Genomic DNA, 18,435 nt, shown 5'->3' with positions numbered 1-18,435 from the left:
TAAAATAACATCGCTCTTATGTCACTACATCGCGGAATTTCGCTAACACATTGCAGAACACATGATCTGACATCATTCTCACCTTAACGCATTGTTTTGTTATCACTGCTGTTATATTGTGTATTGAATTAAACGCCATTATTTTCACATCTGACGATGTTTGTGATGATATCATTGCCACACCTGCATGAAGTACAAAAGAAAAATTAGTTAAATACATTTTTAGTGCCGTTTCTTAAAACCTTCAACATCATACTTGATAATACTTTCATGACAGGTGTAGTGAGGATGAGATTGGCCCTGCTGCTCTATGTTTCGACATGTTGACTCTTTTAGAGTTCTTGCTCGAAAGGAAGAAAACACTTCTTAATCTAGTGTTAATAAGCATTATTCATAATAGTGTACGCAACTTTAAAAAAGTAGAGCTATAGATCATCTTTTATTTTTGGTATGAAAGAAAAAATACGCTAGGCTCTATATCCAGTTCACTGCTGTAGCACGTGCCATCACTTATACAGCTGAAAATGAATATGGTTAATGTACTTGACTTTCAACCTGATAAATGCGCAGTAATAGTGCTAGGTGGTAATTTCAATGTTGGAAATGAAAGTATATTGCAAGTTTTGAACACTGAAGCATTCCCCATACACTCTGCCAACCATTATGGACAATGACGACTGCACGACATTAGTGTATTCAAGACGTCTAATAACGCTAGGCATCCTAAAGACTCTGAAACTAATTATTCTGAAAGACGTTCCATTGCTGTGACTGGAGAACATGGATTCGACAAGAAGACTCATGAGTGTGTTAATGCTCATTTCTCGTTCGAGTGATTTTAATCTAAAAACACGTGGGAGCTGTGGTTTGCAAGTTACACAAAACTTGTGGACAGGAAGCTGGTGTTGACAGATGTGAAAATTACCGCACTATCAGTTTAATAAGCCACGGATCCAAATGCTAACACGAATTCTTTACAGACGAATGGAAAAACTGGTAGAGGCCGACCTCGGGGAAGATCAGTTTGGATTCTGTAGAAATGTTGGAACACGTGAGGCAATACTGATCCTACGACTTATCTTAGAAGCTAGATTAAGGAAAGGCAAACCTACGTTTCTAGCATTGGTAGACTTAGAAAAAGCTTTTGACAATGTTGACTGGAATACGCTATTTCAAACTCTGAAGGTGGAAGGGGTAAAATACAGGGAGCGATAGGCTATTTACAATTTGTACGCAAACCAGATGCCTGTTATAAGAGTCGAGGAGCATGAAAGGGAAGCAATGGTTGGGAAGGGAGTGAGACAGGGTTGTAGCCTCTCCCCTATGTTATTCAATCTGTAAACTGAGCAAGCAGTAAAGGAAACAAAAGAAAAATTCGGAGTAGGAATTAAAATCCATGGAGAAGAAATAAAAACTTTGAGGTTCGCCGATGACATTGTAATTCTGTCAGAGACAGCAAAGAACTTGGAAGAGCAGTTGAACGGAATGGACAGTCTCTTGAAAGGAGGATATAAGATGAACATCAACAAAAGCAATACGAGAATAATGGAATGTAGTTGAATTAAATCAGGTGATGCTGAGGGAATTAGATTAGGAAATGAGACACTTAAAGTAGTAAACGAGTTTTGCTATTTGGGGAGCAAAATAAATGATGATGGTCGAAGTAGAGAGGATATAAAATGTAGACTGGCAATGGCAAGGAAAGCATTTCTGAAGAAGTTAAATTTATTAACATCGAGTATAGATTTAAGTGTCAGGAAGTCTTTTCTGAAAGTATTTGTATGGAGTGTAGCCATGTATGGAAGTGAAACATGGACGATAAATAGTTTAGACAAGAAGAGAATAGAAGCCTTCGAAATGTGGTGCTACAGAAGAATGCTGAAGATTAGCTAGGTAGATCACATAACTAATGAGGAGGTATTGAATAGAATTGGCGAGAAGAGAAATTTGAGGCACAACTTGACTAGAAGGAGGGATCGGTTGGTAGGACATATTCTGAGGCATCAAGGGATCACCAATTTAGTATTGGAGGGCAGCGTGGAGGGTAAAAATCGTAGAGGGACACGAAGAGATGAATACACTAAACAGATTCAGAAGGATGTAGGTTGCAGTAGGTACTGGGAGATGAAGAAGCTCGCGCAGGATAGAGTAGCATGGAGAGCTGCATCAAACCAGTCTCTGCACTGAAGACGACAACAACAACAACAACATAGAAAGATGTTGTAGTTTAAACCCAACTGACTACGATTACTTTCCTAAACAGCTAATACCATTGTTACGTGATAGTTCACAGAGATTCAGTGTGATGTGCTCATTTCTAAGTATGAACATCAGAATTCAAACGCATGATATCAAATTGCTTGACTCCTCCTATTAACCTGCGCTGTGAGGGCTATAAAAAAGAAACCAATAAAATAATTTGTAATGTGTATGTTTCTTTCTCAAAAATGTGCACAGCCACTGTAGCTTAGCAAGTTCGTGGCAGAATGGTAACGACTTTGTTTTTTCTGAAACATAGGTTTATACAAAAATAAACACCTTAATCACTAAGCTACAGTGACTGGACATCTCTGTAAAGTCTTAAATCTCATTAAATTACAGGGTGGGGCTGACAAAAGATGAAACTATTTTTCAAGAAAATATTATTCTACTACTGTACATTTTCCAACACTGATACTGGTGAACATCAAAAAATGTTCCTCTCTTTTCCTACCTCTCTACTGCATTTACACGGAAGTAGTTCCCAAATAATTTTTAATATACACTTCAAATTCACACTTCATCGCTGTCAAACAGGTGGGAGGAAAAAAAACCTAGGTATTCTGTTCGTAAATTATGCTTATATGTAATTAATGCTAATGGAGGTGATAGTAGCTGACTTCAGCATAGTGTGGAGACACTGTTCCGTTATTTGCATGAGTACCGTGGTCGCACAGATAGCTTACAAAATCACTGAACACAGCTTTGACATATGTTTGTCCTTGCTCAGCCTGCTATAATACTTACACCCTTGATTTTTTCGTAAAACTGAAGGACATTTTGATAGAACGGAATTTGAAAAATGTACATGCATAGTAGAAATAGTAATAATAGCCTACATAACACACAATTTTAATCAAGTTGTGGGATGCAAACACATAGATGGTTAAATGTACACATATTGTCATGTAAGAGGGGTAATTTCACCAGAGAATTTATTTTCCTTACTTTCACATTAGCATGTAGATTTTACTATATGTTATTTACATTGATCACAAATAAACTCTTTGTGTCCTTCATGTGGTGGGGAGAGCTCACGCCACCACTCTTCACATTCGCCACATTTTAGCCACTCCACATCATCACAACACCCATCACATCCTTGCCGGATGTAAACATTATTCTCTGAATTTCCTTTCCCTTCTGATTTGCTTGCTCTTGTGAATTTGTAGGTCTCTTGCGCTTGCATGTATTTTCGTTCTCGCTTTTCTCATCCCCTTGTTCTGTCGGGGATTCGTCTCGGTGAGCAATTTTGCAGGTTCTGCCTTCATCCTTCCTCCTTGTTTCTTTTCTTCTTGCTCTTTTAACCTTTGCTTGTCCTTAAGGATGTTCTTATGATGGGAATAAGCTGAAATCTTCGATTTCTTGACATTTCGTTTCCTTTTGTTGCGGTTTTAATATTTAGGAAGGGAATGAATGACGATGACAGGTATTCGCGGTGAAAGGGAGGGAATGGTGGGTTGATTTCTTTGATCATTGGTAGCTGATGATTGACTCATTTCGCCTTTCATGGTAACTGCTCCTGCTTCTTTCCCCTATTGGTCACCATAATCATAGTTGGGGAGAGCGCTGGTTATTGATTCATCCTGATCTTTCATTGCTAGTAAGTCGACTCTTGTTGTTTCAGCTACTAATAAATCTTCTGTGAACACATCCAGAGTATAAGGATAAGCCCCTGTGTTACGGAAAGACGCTAAAATTTTCGTAGTAGTTGTGACTCTTTGAAATTCTGCACAGAATAGACCTGACACTCCCATCTCAATAACAGCACTCCCTGGACTGCTACATTGCCATTTTCCAATTAGTTCTACATAGAATTCCTTGAATGCGCCAAATATGACTTTATCTAACTGCTGTAGCATACGACTTCGCATGAGGTAGCAGACTTAGCAAAAGAATATGATGTTGTCTGTAAGATTCTACAGCCTAGAGGGTATAATGAGAGACTTAGTTATCAAGACCCAGCACGACGGAGTCATGTTCAAAATGCTTAAAATGTTTGATGAAGTGCTACAGCAAAACCAGGAAAAATTCAGAATTCATGTAAACTGCTGAATGCAGGTGGCATGAAATGTCCACATAGATTACAACAACCTATGGCTGTTACTGTTTGAGCTCTCTCTGCTGATTCAGATTTCTTTATACATTTCTTCCCCTTTGTTGGCCAAATTTTGGGAGTCTTACCAGGAACAGTAGATACGCCAGTCGCGTCCATGTTGTGCAGCATGTGAGGTGGGAACTTATACTTCTGCAGACATTCTTTGAGATTCTGAAGGTACCTTTCTCCTTGTACCTTGTTGAACCCTACAGCTATTCCTAAGCTGCGCTGCTTGAAGGAAATGGTACACACAGGCTTTTCCTGCAACCTTTACTTCATTGTTAAGCGATACTGTAACTCATTCTGCTCAGCAAATTCATACGTCATTTTCATGAGCGTCTTACGGGTCATTCCGTAAAATCTAGACCCGAACTCTTTAATATATTTGGCTAATTGTGTTTCCATTTCTTCACTGAATACTTTACTGTGTATTGCCATGGAGTTAGCTACGGCACTCCAACTAAAAGGATAACTAATACCAATTAATATTAAAGTTACTATATTGACTAATAAATGTAAATTTTAAAAAAATTAATGACTCTAACCAACTGAACTAATCTTCGCTAATTTGAGCCTATAAGTATTGCTTCACTGCAACCAACTTTGTTCGAAGCAGACCTTTGATTGACCCCCTCATTAATGAGTATTACCACTTCACCATGCTGCTCTTGGGTGATACATGATTTATCGATTTTTTTGTAGTTTCCCATTTTACTTAATCTAAAAATACAAATAAGATCTCTATTACAACAAACGGTGTTGCTAAACAAAGCATGCACATGGTAAAACGCTACACCAATGTACCAAATACATGGTAAACTTGGGCATTTAATGAACGCACTGTTAACATGATATGCATACTTGGCCAACGGTACCATTACTCACACAGATGGGACTGGTCGTGCCACTATCAGCTTGCAAATAGCAACGTCCTAATCACAAATATGGATTTTTCCGTGCTATTACAATCAATCACGTTCATTTCTTCTGACGACTTCGACAGTGAGTCTAACGTCATCTTAAAATTACAGCCAAGATGGTGAAAAATTTCTTATCTGTATCATTACAATAGTCGTATAAATAGTTATACGATTACCCCTGACTGAGATACTCAGATGTTATTCATTGTTACCAGCAGGTAAAAAACAACTGCATACATAAACCTGTCTGTGAACCATTACCCTCCAGCATCTCAACTATCGATAAAATTACGCACAAATGTAATGAATAATGTGTGCGTGAGAGACAGAGAGAGAGAGAGAGAGAGGAATGGGTTAATACTTTCAAGTGAGTTTTCCTCTCTTATTCTGCCACGTGGCGTTCTCTGCTGATGACACTTCACGAAGCTTTCACTACAGTGTACAGAACACAAGTGATGCACAACTTGTCAAGAGAGGAGAGACGGGGTTGACCTCGTAGACAACTCACAGAATTGCCTCAGAATGGAGAACATTGATCTAGGGAACATTGGCCTTTGACCTCGCTGATAAGGTGCACAATGCGCCCTTTGTCCCAGAAGCGGTAGTGATCCATTATTTTGCCTTGCTACGTGAGCTGAACGAAAGCGAAACGAGGATAATGGAATGTAGTCGAATTAAATCGGGTGATGCTGCCGGAATCAGACTAGGAAAGAGACGCTTAAAGTAGTAAAGGAGTTTTGCTATTTGGGGAGCAAAATAACTCACGATGGTCGAAGTTGAGAGGATATAAAATGTACACTGGCAATGGCAAGGAAAGCGTTTCTGAGGAAGACAAATTTGTTAACATCGCGTATAGATTTCAGTGTCAGGAAGTCGATTCTGAAAGTATTTGTATGGAGTGTAGCCATGCATAGAAGTGAAACATGGACGATAAATAGTTTAGACAAGAAAAGAATAGAAGCCTTCGAAATGTGGTACTACAGAAGAATGCTGAAGATTAGTTGGGTAGATCACATAACTAATGAGGAGATACTGAATAGGATTGGGGAGAAGAGGAGTTTGTGGCACAACTTGAAAAGAAGAAGGGGTCGGTTAGTAGGACATATTCTGAGGCATCAAGGGATCACCAATTTAGTATTGGAGGGCAGCGTGGAGGGTAAAAATCGTAGAGGGAGACCAAGAGATGAATACACTGAGCAGATTCAGAAGGATGTAGGTTGCAGTATGTACTGGGAGATGAAGAAGCTTGCACAGGATAGAGTAGCATGGAGAGCTGCATCAAACCAGTCTCTGGACTGAAGACCACAACAACAACGTGAGCTCTTAATATTTGTAAACAATATACAAAAAGAGACCAACGTACCTTGTTGTTGACATCGACGGAGCACATCCAGAAAGAGAAGAACCAGAGGATGGGATGCAGGTGCGCGCACTGCGAGCTGCTGCCGACCAGCTGTTTCATCACGTGCGCCACACCGACCGGCCCATCAGGCATCGTCTGCCCGAAGCCCAGCACCTGGCAGTCGATCACGAACGATGGCTGCATGCTGCAAGAAGCAGGGAAAATACCACAGGATCCCTGACTCCCTACAGAGCTTTTCAGTTCCAGTCAAAATTCATTAACTATGGGTTATGAAGGCTTCAACTCGAAATGTAACTGTCTCCACTAGAGAGTATTGTAGTATACGATACTTTGGACTGTTGAAGTACTCGATACTGCTGTGTTTCATAATGAGAAGTTTGGAATTTGAATGGCGTCTTGTGTTGGGGAATAATTTTGTTTTGAAGTTGTTTTCTATAAATGTGCAGGTTAACAATTTAGATAAAAACAATGGAGTCTCATTGTTCAATGTTATACTAATAAACATTAAGATATAACAGTTTTCTGAAAGAATGAAATTTTATAGGTTAAATAATTAAGAAAAATTACTCAAGATATGTGAGCGTGTCTTTAAGCCCAATATTACACTACTGGCCATTAAAATTGCTACAACAAGAAGAAATGCAGATGATAAATAGGTATTCATTGGACAAATATATTATACTAGAACTGGCATGTGATTACATTATCGCGCAATTTGGGTGCATAGATCCTGGGAAATCAGTACCCAGGACAACCACCTCTGGCCGTAATAACGGCCTTGATCCGCCTGCGCATTGAGTCAAACAGAGCTTGGATGGCGTGTACAGGAACAGCTGCCCATGCAGCTTCAACAAGATACCACAGTTCATCAAGAGTAGTGGCTGGCGTATTGTGACGAGCCAGTTGCTCGGCCACCGTTGACCAGACGTTTTTAGTTGGTGAGAGATCTGAAGAATGTGCTGGCCAGGGCAGCAGTTTAACATTTTCTGTATCCAGAAAGGCCTGTACAGGACCTGTAACATGCGGTCGTGCATTACCCTGCTGAAATGTAGGGTTTCGCAGGGATCGAATAAAGGGTAGAGCCACGGGTCGTAACATATCTGAAATGTAACGTCCGCTGTTCAAAGTGCCGTCAGTGCGAACATTGTTGTATACAAAGAGGTATAGTACATGATAAGGACATATGGCCAAGTTATGGTGCCAATAAGCTTGGTAATTTCAGAACAGATGACGTCAGTCTTCTGCAGGGGTTGGTAATAGCTAAACTAGAAGTACTCGATAAAGAAGAAATCGATACATTAATGATAAACAACACTGTCAAGCAAACGATCAGCAAATCTGCATTGTGTAGTAAAGACAGTCATTTAGAGAGTAACGATCAATCAGTAATGGAGTCATTGTTAGTTCAGTACAAAGATTTATTTAACTCAGGTAGTTCATTGCCAGCCATAACCATTACATAGCATCAGATTCCAATGGCCACTCACACACCAATGAACAGAAAGCACCAAAGGCTACGGAACCAGACACTGATAGCACATTTCATGGATCAGCAGCTTGAGGAAAGCATAAAAGAACACAGCGATAGTTTGTGGTCAGCAAGTAAAGTAACTGCACTGAAAGAGTCACTTGATGGAACAAAGAAATATCGATTCTGCTGTGATTACATATTTTTAAACAAATGAGCAGTAAGCGATGAATATCAAATTCTCAATACAACCAAAACTTTGCGTAACCTGGGGCAATGTAATTTTTCCCACAATAGATTCAATGAGTTGTTATCACCTAACTGAAGTATGTCCAGATGACAGGCCTCAGGCAGCGTTTAAAACATCATCTGGTCGCTACCAGTATCACAGAATGCCTTTTATGTAAAGAACGTGTCCTCAACATTCCAGCACTTGCCAGACCGAGTTCGTTGAGGTTTATAATAAAAAAAAATGTACGGTCTATTTAGCTGACACCATAGTTTCTGCTAAAGAGTTAGAATAACACATGAACTGTCTTAGAGAAGTATTTGACAGGTTGAGAACAGCTCATCTCATGTAGAACATTGACAAATGTAATCCTGCACATTTGCTGTGGGTATGTTATTAACGAATATTAAATGCTCTGAGTAACCGGAAGTCACCCGTTGGAATTTTTTGTTATCTCTCAAAGGCTTTTGATTGTATAAATCATGGAATACTTCTAGATAAGCTCAAGTATTGTGGGACGAATGAGTAGCGCTCAAATCGTTTAAATCATACCTAACTGGAAGAGTGCAGAAGTTTGAAATAAACAGTTCACATCATATGCAAAAAACTGGTGATTTCTCAAACTGGGGAACAATCAAGAATCGGATGCCTCAAGGTGTGGTCTTGGGTCCTTTGCTGTTCTTAATATATATTAATGACTTGCCATTCGGTATTCACGAAGATGCAAAGCTGGTACTTTTGCCGATGATACATGTATAGCTATCACACCCAACAGACAAGAATTAACTGATGAAATTGTAAATGATGTTGTTCAGAAAATCATTAAGTGGTTCTCTGCAAATGGGCTCTCATTAAACTTTGACAAAACACAGTATATACCTTTCCACACAGTAAATGGGCTGACACCATTAATATATATAGGCTTCGATCAGAAATCGGTAGCTAAGGTAGAATAATCAAAATTTCTGGGTTTATGCATTGATGAGGGGTTGAACTGGAAAAAGCACACTTAAGATCTGCTGAAACGTTTGAGTTCAGCTACTTATGCTACTAGGGTCGTTGCAAATTTTGGCGATATACATCTCAGTAAATTAGCTTACCACACCTATTTTCATTCTCTGCTTTCGTATGGCATCAGATTCTGGGGTAGCTCATCACTGAGTAAAAGAGTATTCATTGCACAAAAGCATGTAATCAGAATTGGTGGAGCTCATTCAAGATCACCCTGCAGACACTTTTTTAAAGAGCTATGAATCTTCACTGTAGCCTCAGAATATATATATTCACTTATGAAATGTGTTATTAACATTCTGAACGAATTCAACAGTAATAGCTGTGTACATGGCTACAACACTAGGAGAAAGGATGATCTTCACTACTCAAGGTTAAATCTAACTTTGGCTCAGAAGAGGGTAAATTATACTGCCACAAAAGTCTTTGGTCACTTACCTAATAGCATGAAAAGTCTGACAGATAACCGTACAGCATTTAAAAGGAAATTAAAAGAATTTCTGAATGGCAACTCCTTCTACTCATTAGATGAATTTTTGGATATAGTAAGTGGGTAATTTCCCCACCCCCACCCCCAAAAAAATTAAAAATATTAAGTGTCATGTAATATTTTGTGTAATGTAATATCTTGGATAGATACCTTTTATTAACCTGACATGTTCCACATCATTACGAAGAGTTGTATTCATGATCTATGGAACAAGTACTAATCTAATCTAATCTGATGGAGACAGGTCCGATCTTACTTCAGCTATATGTGATTTTACGGTTCCACAGACAGCAAAAGAGTTATAATAATACCATGGATTAGTGAATCATTACTAAGAATTCGCCACAAGATTTACAGAAATTGTGCAACCACTGACTAGTTTACTGAAAAAAAGTTACTTTTCAGTGGATATCACAGTGCGAGACAGCATTTCAAAATTTAAAAAGACGTATTAACTTCAGACCATGAGTTAGTTTTTCCTGTTTTTGCCAAAGAATTTACACTAGCATCTGATGCTAGCGATACTGTTTTAGGTGTCATTTTATGTCAAAATGTAGATGGTCAGGAATCTCCAGTAGCATATGCATCTCACCAGATGAACAAGTCTGAGCACAATTATTTCACTAAAGAAAAAGAGCTGTTAGCTCTAATATACAGTGTTCTGTATTTCCGTTGTTATTTATGTGGTTGTAAATTGAAAGTAGTAACAGCTCATGCAGCCCTAAAGTGGTTACTGGGGCTGAAAACTGGTGTTGCAAGTGTCTGGGTAAGTCTGGCGGATTTGAAAAAGGCACAAGCGGCTGACAAGGAATGTCAACTATACAGCAAGCAACCAGATTCTTACACACGAAGGTTTACTCTGTATGTCAACAAAATGTGGACCATGCATCTTCATTTCTGTAGCGCTCCAAACTGAAGTGTTATGACAAGCACATGGCCATGTACTGTCAGAACATAGAAGTAATAGAGCTACAGAGCGCAGAGAGCTTCTGGTAATGATATGGAGCGATACATTAGAAATTCCATTCCTTGGGCTCAGCAAACAGATTTTAGTCACCAAATGATATAACCCAAGAGGTTATAAGTAGCAGAAAAACATTTTCAGATTATAAGAGTTGAAGTGTTAGGAATGTTTAATAGAAGGTTAATAGGAAATATGCCTGTACTGATTACGATCCATGATTTTTTGAGACACCCAATAATGATAGTGATGCCAGATCAGAAAGTGTTAGTTATCATCTGGTACTTAAATTTGTAGTACCAGAAACTATGGTCACAGGTTAAGGAACTAATTTTATGTCCGATCTGATGAAGCAGTCATCTCACCTATTAAAAGTGAAGAAACTGCAGACTAATCCTTTCCACCCACAAGCAAAGGGTTGTGCGGAGAGAGTTTACCATACTACAGCACAAATCAATTATATGAACAGCCAACATCTAGACTGGGATATATATTTAAGTTATGTTGTGTGTGTGTGTGTGTGTGTGTGTGTGTGTGTGTGTGTGTGTGTGTGTGTGTGTGTGTGTGTGTGTACAACTCTAAAATGCACTCAAAAAACAGATCTTTTTCCACTCAAAGTAGTGTACGCTGTCATCGTTTGACGTGATCCAACCTAAGACGGGTACACAGGGTGATCTTGTAGAGCAATTCGCGAAAGCGTGAAGGAGTATTGCAACAAGTAAAATGTGATAACAAAAGCGCACTGGAGCATCAAGAATGCATTAGGCAGGGTATGAGTAAGTTACTTCAGTTCAGAATAGGACAGATCCTTATAGCGCACAAAGAATTTCTTGACAAAGTTTCAAGGATCATATCACATAGAGGACATTACTTCCCTGGTCAATGTCAAGATGCAGTTTCTGATGAAATCATCGATAGTATATGTTAGACAGACGAAATCTTTTAAGGGTACCAGTGACACACTGCCACAAGTACCATCAGCATTACCGCAAAACGAGAAGTTACTACAAAAAAAAAGGCATGGAATGCACCATACGGACTTCATTCAGTATAGGGAGAGGTGACAGAGTAACAGTACATTTTGTTTAATTTTACCCTGAGTTACCTAGGTTAATGTTATTCTATTTAGTTCGCTATAGTGTCAGTAGTTTTCAGTCAGATACACATTCATCTTAAGAGAGGACGGGATTTATGATACTTCTGTTTCCTAGGTAGTGTTGAAGATCAGGAAGAATGTATTCTCACGGGCATAGTGTTCTTTACATGCATGTCAAGCGGATGTGATTAAGAGGGATAGGACGTCAAGCGGGCCGACTTGGAGCAGGAGACACATCACATGAAATTTCAATTTCCACTGTCTATAATTTTACAAATAAATTCATAAAACTCTTGTCAGCATGACCCTGAAGGCTTCAGGATCCACACTCATAGCAGTGGAAGTTAAAAAAACATAACAAAATTAAATTTTTACATGCGTAATTTAATCGTTTTTTCCACTTACTATCGGCTGCATTTGTTGCCATAGCTACGCTTTTCTTCATAAGTAAGAGAGATTCTTCAATGAATTCTGCACGGCATACAAACCATAATTACAGGTGTATGAAACTCTAGAATTTTCCAAATCTGTTAAAACCTGTGGTAAAAATTGAAATACGTATAAAATTTGAGTTTTTTCTAAATATTAAGTTTAAAATGTAACAACTCATTCATTTTTTCATAAATTAAATAAATTCTAGAGTTTCATACACCTGTAAGTATGGTTTGTATGCTGCGCAAAATTCATCTCTTACTTATGACTGAAAGTGTACCTATAGTAACAAATGCAGCCAATAGTAAGTCAAATAATGATGAAATTTCACATGCAAAAAAATTATTTTTTTATATTTTTGAACTTCCGCTGCTATAAATGTGAATCTTGAATCTTTCCTGGTCATGGTGACAAAGATTTTGAGTTTATTTGTGAAAGTATAGACAGCGGTAATTGAAATTTCCTGTGGTGCCTCTCCTGCTCAAAGTCGGCCTGTTTGGAGTCCTAGACCTGTTAAGATACAGCCATTGTAAAATAGAATCATATTTTGATACAGCCAAACATACTTTTCACAGACCGCAAGTGGTCGCTAAAAGTCACGTTTGAGTCTGCCAGGAAAAGAATGAAGTCCGACGGTTACAGGGTATGTTCACACTCCTAGTCTTATTTACTGAACGACCAAAGGGAAGATAGTAACAGATATACTGAATGAGTATCAAGAGTATCTGGGGCACAAACTCCTCTCAACAAAAAAATTAGGGCTCAGTTACAGCAACTGACAGGGATAATTCCAGAAACACTACTGTGAAAGAAGAGAGGTTAGCTCGATGCTGGAGAAAAACTGTTATAAACAATATTGGGAACAGCATATAATGAGGACATCACAAATTTAAATAGTATAATAGAGACAGTACAGGAAATGGTCATAAATATAGAAACAACTATTAGTTGGCACGCAACACAGATGATGGATATGGAACAGGAAATGTTGAACATGACGAAAACCATGCACAAAGTTACAACCTAGTTGCATCAGTGTACGAAAGGAGCTATGGAAACACCAAATGAAGATCTGAAAGCGATCCAGAATCACTGGACGACACTAGATGAGAATTTAGTAGTAGCCAGATTGCTACAGGAAGCAGCTAATAGCTTTGGAGGTGACATAATGGAAGCAGAAAAGGTGCAAGAAGCAGTTCACCACGCTACACATGGACAGTTAAGAAGAACACAGCAGTTTCTATTAGGACTACAACAAGCAGAGAAAGAATTTCCGACTGCACTTACGACACGTAGTACCTGTGATAAAAATAATACAGCATTTTTCTTTTATGTTTCTACAATTTAGGTTTTTTGAGATGAGTTGGAGTATACATTGATATACAGTTTCCAGTGCTTCTAGAGTTAAACTTCTGTTACCAATGTTTTCCGAACCATCTTTATCCAGTCAAATGGAAGCTTGTGAATAATTTGTTGAAATATTATTAGTTCGTAACAAACTGATACACATGTTGTTATGTCAGTAAGAAGTCTTTGCAATTGTGTCAAGGAGTTAATCACCATTTGTCCAGAACATATAGTCAGAACCGACAAGTGATCATGTGAAACTCAGTTATTCATCGAAAATACAGAAGCAGCAGAGTGCAAAAGGGTAGCATCAATGCCACAACCTCTACAGCGGATTCGTAATCATTAGAGCCATTCGATGTTCTCACCAGAAACAGTAATAGTCAATTGCTATAACAATAAAACATTTATGGGTATACCAAAACTAGAGATATACCGCATGGGTTATTAGTTAGTGGAAACAAGTGTGATATAGCAGGAAGGTGAAATGATTCCCAGCTTATGTACTATAACGATTATAGGAACCAACCAATGTTGTAATGGACAGAGAAATCTTTAAGTACGTTACCCATAAAAAAACCTAATCTTCCCAAACAGTACCTTTGATCGCACTTTACTACAGACAGTAGATGAATTAATCATTTCAGAGACAGGAAAAATTTCGCCAGATCAAATGTTACAGCATTTACGGAAATATCAAGAGAAACGTAAATGGAATATCATTATGATCAATGTATCAACCACTAGTGATATCGGGATATTAGCATTTATTTACGCAGTTTATTTTTGTGTACGAAGGAATCTCACTCATGGAAAAGAAGCAACCGTTCACAAAATTCTCATGGAGTTGATTTGTTGAAATAAACAAGAGATTTTAGAGGACAGTGTATGAAGAAGCAAACTAAGAAAAAAATATTTAACGAGGAAAATAATTTTTGTGGTTAAAGGAAACAAAAGTTCAGAGAAAATGTAAATACGTAAGATAATTCATTAGTAGGCTAAAGAGGAGCAAAATTCTGGCTGAATTTTATGAGAGTGGTGGGGACTGTTCCACATCAAGAAAGTAAAGAAATGGGAGCGTAAAATTTGCTAAGTAGCAACCGAACAGCATTGCTCAAGCACATGGAAGTATCAACACGAGCCAGCCGCTACCTTTAAACATGACAACTTAGTTAGTCAGTCACTTTTCAAGATGCTGAAGAGTAGAATTAAAATTCAGGGTGAAAGCATATCAATGATAATACTTGCTGATGACATTGCTTTCCTCAGTGAAAGTGAAGAAAAATTACAGGATTTGCTGAATAGCATAAACAGTCAATTGAATACAGAATACGGATTGAGGGTAAATCGAAGAAAGACGGAAGTAATGAAAAGTAGCAGAAATTAGAACAGCGAGAAACTTAACTCCAATGTTGGTGATCACAAAGTAGATGGAGTTCAACGATTCTGACACATAGGCAGCAAAATAACCCATGATGGACGAAGTAAGGTGGACATAAAAAGCAGACCAGTGTTGGCAAAAAGGGAGTTCCTGTCAAGAGAAGTCTGCTAGTATCAAACGTAATTGTTAAATTGAGGAAGAAATGTCTGATAATGTACACCTGGAGCACAGCATTGTATGGCAGTGAAACATAGACTGTGGGAAAACCGGAACAGAAGAGAATCCAAGCATTGGCATGTGGTGCTACAAAAAAGTGTTGCAAAGTGGACTGATGAGGTAAGGAATGAGGAGGTTCTCCGGAGAATTGGCAAGGAAAGAAGAATATGGGAAACAGTGACAAGAAGAAGTGACAGGATGGTAGGACATCTGTTAAGATATGAGGGATGACGTCCACGGCACTAGACGGTGCTGTAGACGGTACAATGTGCAGAGGAAAACAAAGATTGGAGTACGTTCAGTAAGTAACACAGGAAGCGGGTTGCAAGTGCTACCCTGAGATGAAGAGGTTGGCACAGGAGAGGGATTCGTGACAGGCCGCATCAGACCAGTCAGTACACTGGAGAGTCAAAAAAGTCAGTCTCCAAGAGAGCAACATCGACACTTCTGTGTGTGAATGTGAGTTTGCTCAGCGGAAATGGTCAGGCGAGTGCAGACCAGCCTGCTTCCATTGCTCTCCTACCGTTATACGAGAAGCGCTAAGGAGGACGCAACAACACCCATCAGGGGTCTCACAATGCAGTTAAGGCACTGAAACAAACTGGTTAAGCAAATGTAGCAGAATTGGGGACTGATGACAACTGCTAAAGAGCAGAACCGATTCCGTCATGACGAATTATGTCAAAAAGTACAGCCTCTCCTTGTCACCATAAATACTCAACTTCACTATTCTAGAGGCAATCGATCAGGAACATCGATGGCGTTCATATTTCTCATACTCGATTCTCTTATTATTGTACTGTAACAGCTTGTGTGTGAGATTGTTCCAGTACTGGTCATATTCCTGCTACCTTAGGAAATGACCACTGATCCACAGCCATGGATAATAGAAACCGGACACCAGTAGCAGCCGCTACTTATGAATAGGCCAGGGGCCTACCAACACCTTGCCAGCCTGGGGCACAAACTTCTCTAAACTCCAGAACCGCTTTCGCCTCTTGGCCAGTGAACTGGTTGTCAGGATCAGCAATCAACACGACTTCACCGAGTCCAACATCGTGGACGATCTGATGGGACAGCACAGAGAGTGATCTTGGTGGGTCAGAGTCCTGCCAGTACGGCGTGTGAGACAGAAGACATGCACGACAGCCACCGCCATCTCCACGCAGAGCTTCCAGCGGGCACACCTTCCACACCATGGGAAGCACCCACTTACTAGGAGTCACCAGCTTGGGCACAAAGGCTGATGCAGAGAGATATGGCACCCTGAAGCGACCAGTGGGTTCATCAGATTCTTCACTGGCTTCCTAAGCCACCAGTTGCCACCAAAGACACTGCGACGAGATGTATTCAGAGTATTAGGTAGTATTTAGCCTGTTTTATTGCGTCTGGGGACGCCAGATGATTTCATCGGCCGTCATCATGATAAACAGTAGAGGTTTTCAGCCTGGGATTGGGCAACCCCTACAGTCCTAAGACTTCCCGCAGATTACATTGTTCTCTATGAGGAAGTTGTATTCTACAAAAATTGCGGAAACATATAGTTAGATGTCGACGAAACAGCTGTCGTGAGCAAGAACTGGCAACTACTTTTTGAGGTAAAGTCGTTCACTTCCCCAAATGTGAAAATATATAATGTTTGTTTCATATTTGATTAACGAGTCCAGCTTGAATCATTCTTGCCATATAAAAATCTGGGAGTAAGTATGTGTGGAAACATGAACTAGAACGACGACATAGGATGAGCTAAAGGTAAAGTAAAAGGAAAAGTTCCACTGATAGAATTCTGGAAAACTGCAGTTCGTTTGCAAATAGATTGATTATAATACAGTTGCAGCGCCCACGCTTGACTACTTCTTAAGTGTATAGGGCTCACATTAGGGGATACTGCGCTTATATCTTTCATCTACATCTATACTTTGCGAACCATTGGGAAGTGCAAAGCAGAGTGAACGTCCCACTGAACCAGTCATTATTCCTGTTCCACACACGTATGGAGCGCGAGAAGAGATCGTTTAAATGCCTCCGTGCCTGCAATAATTAATCTAATCTTGACCTCACGATCTCTATGCGAACGGTACGTAGAGGGCTGTAGTATATTGCTACAGTTATAATTTGAAGCTAGTTTTTGAAACTTTGTTAGTGGACTTCCTCGGGATAGTTTACATCCAATTTCGAGAGTCTGCCAGTTCAGTTCTTTCAACATCTCAGACACCCTCCCACGGTCCAAAAGACCTGTGACCATTCATGCAGCACTACCGACACAGGAACAGTGGAAGCAATCGAGATCAGATCACGACATTCAGCAACCGGAGCCAGGAGAGTTCGACCCGTGACAGAACTTTGATAACGTGTGAAAATGCCACCAGGCAAAACCGACAAAGGGCTATGTGTATCCCGGGCAGCGATTTTGATATCAAAACTGAGTAGTTTTATCGGTCGGACCTAATCCAGGGATAGACGTCCCGTCTTTTTGCGAATTAAAACATTTTTTTCCGATCTTAAAGGAGGGCGGGATGTGTGCTCCTTGCTGCACTACATTCACCATAAATGTCTTCGTATCACCTATCAGAGACCAAAACCGAACATTCATTCGGAGGCCCATCGAAACCCGGCGATTTTCGGGAAGGAGAGCGAACTGCAATGTCGGATACCTTATCACGGCGAAAAAGTGTCAAAAACTCCTCACGTTGAGCTGGCGTAATAACACTATCAAGGAGTGAAGTAAAATCAGCAGACGGTATACCGAATGGGGTATACCGTCTGAGGCCACTCCAGTGTAAAGAGCGAAAAAATACCAGGAATGATCACTCACGTCCATCTATACAACGAATGGTAGAGCGACACTTAGATCGCGATCTAAATCGAATTAGATGATACAAAGATGCCTACTCGTCCCGGATAAACTTATTTCACGCCATGAACATCCATAACTCTCAGAGGGACATCTCGAGCGCCACCATAAAGACCAGGAAGGACAGCACAATAAAATTTCCGAGACCTCCTCATTTCAGCCGATTTACCAGCGCCAAAATGCATGAGAGCAGTGGGAAGCTGAGACCTGGCAACGGTAATCTACCATTGCACAACTGAGGTATAATGCTCCTGTGAACGGTTTGCCCACGCCCACGGGGTACCGAAGATATCATTCAGAGACGGGTCCG

At 39.7% G+C, this 18,435-nt stretch overlaps 1 protein-coding gene across 1 annotated transcript in view; it reads right to left on the bottom strand.

The window, feature by feature from the left end:
* Window positions 1-18,435, bottom strand: part of LOC124716806 (kallikrein-4-like) — a 110,131-nt gene that overhangs the window by 38,803 nt on the left and 52,893 nt on the right. Inside the window, exon 5 of the mRNA XM_047243355.1 lies at window positions 6,641-6,824. Coding sequence (XP_047099311.1) covers window positions 6,641-6,824 — 184 coding nt within the window. The remainder of the gene's footprint in view (window positions 1-6,640; window positions 6,825-18,435) is intronic.

This window comes from Schistocerca piceifrons, chromosome 9 (genome assembly GCF_021461385.2).
Source record: "Schistocerca piceifrons isolate TAMUIC-IGC-003096 chromosome 9, iqSchPice1.1, whole genome shotgun sequence".
Lineage (NCBI taxonomy): Eukaryota > Metazoa > Arthropoda > Insecta > Orthoptera > Acrididae > Schistocerca > Schistocerca piceifrons.
This window is presented reverse-complemented; position numbering and strand designations above follow the sequence as displayed.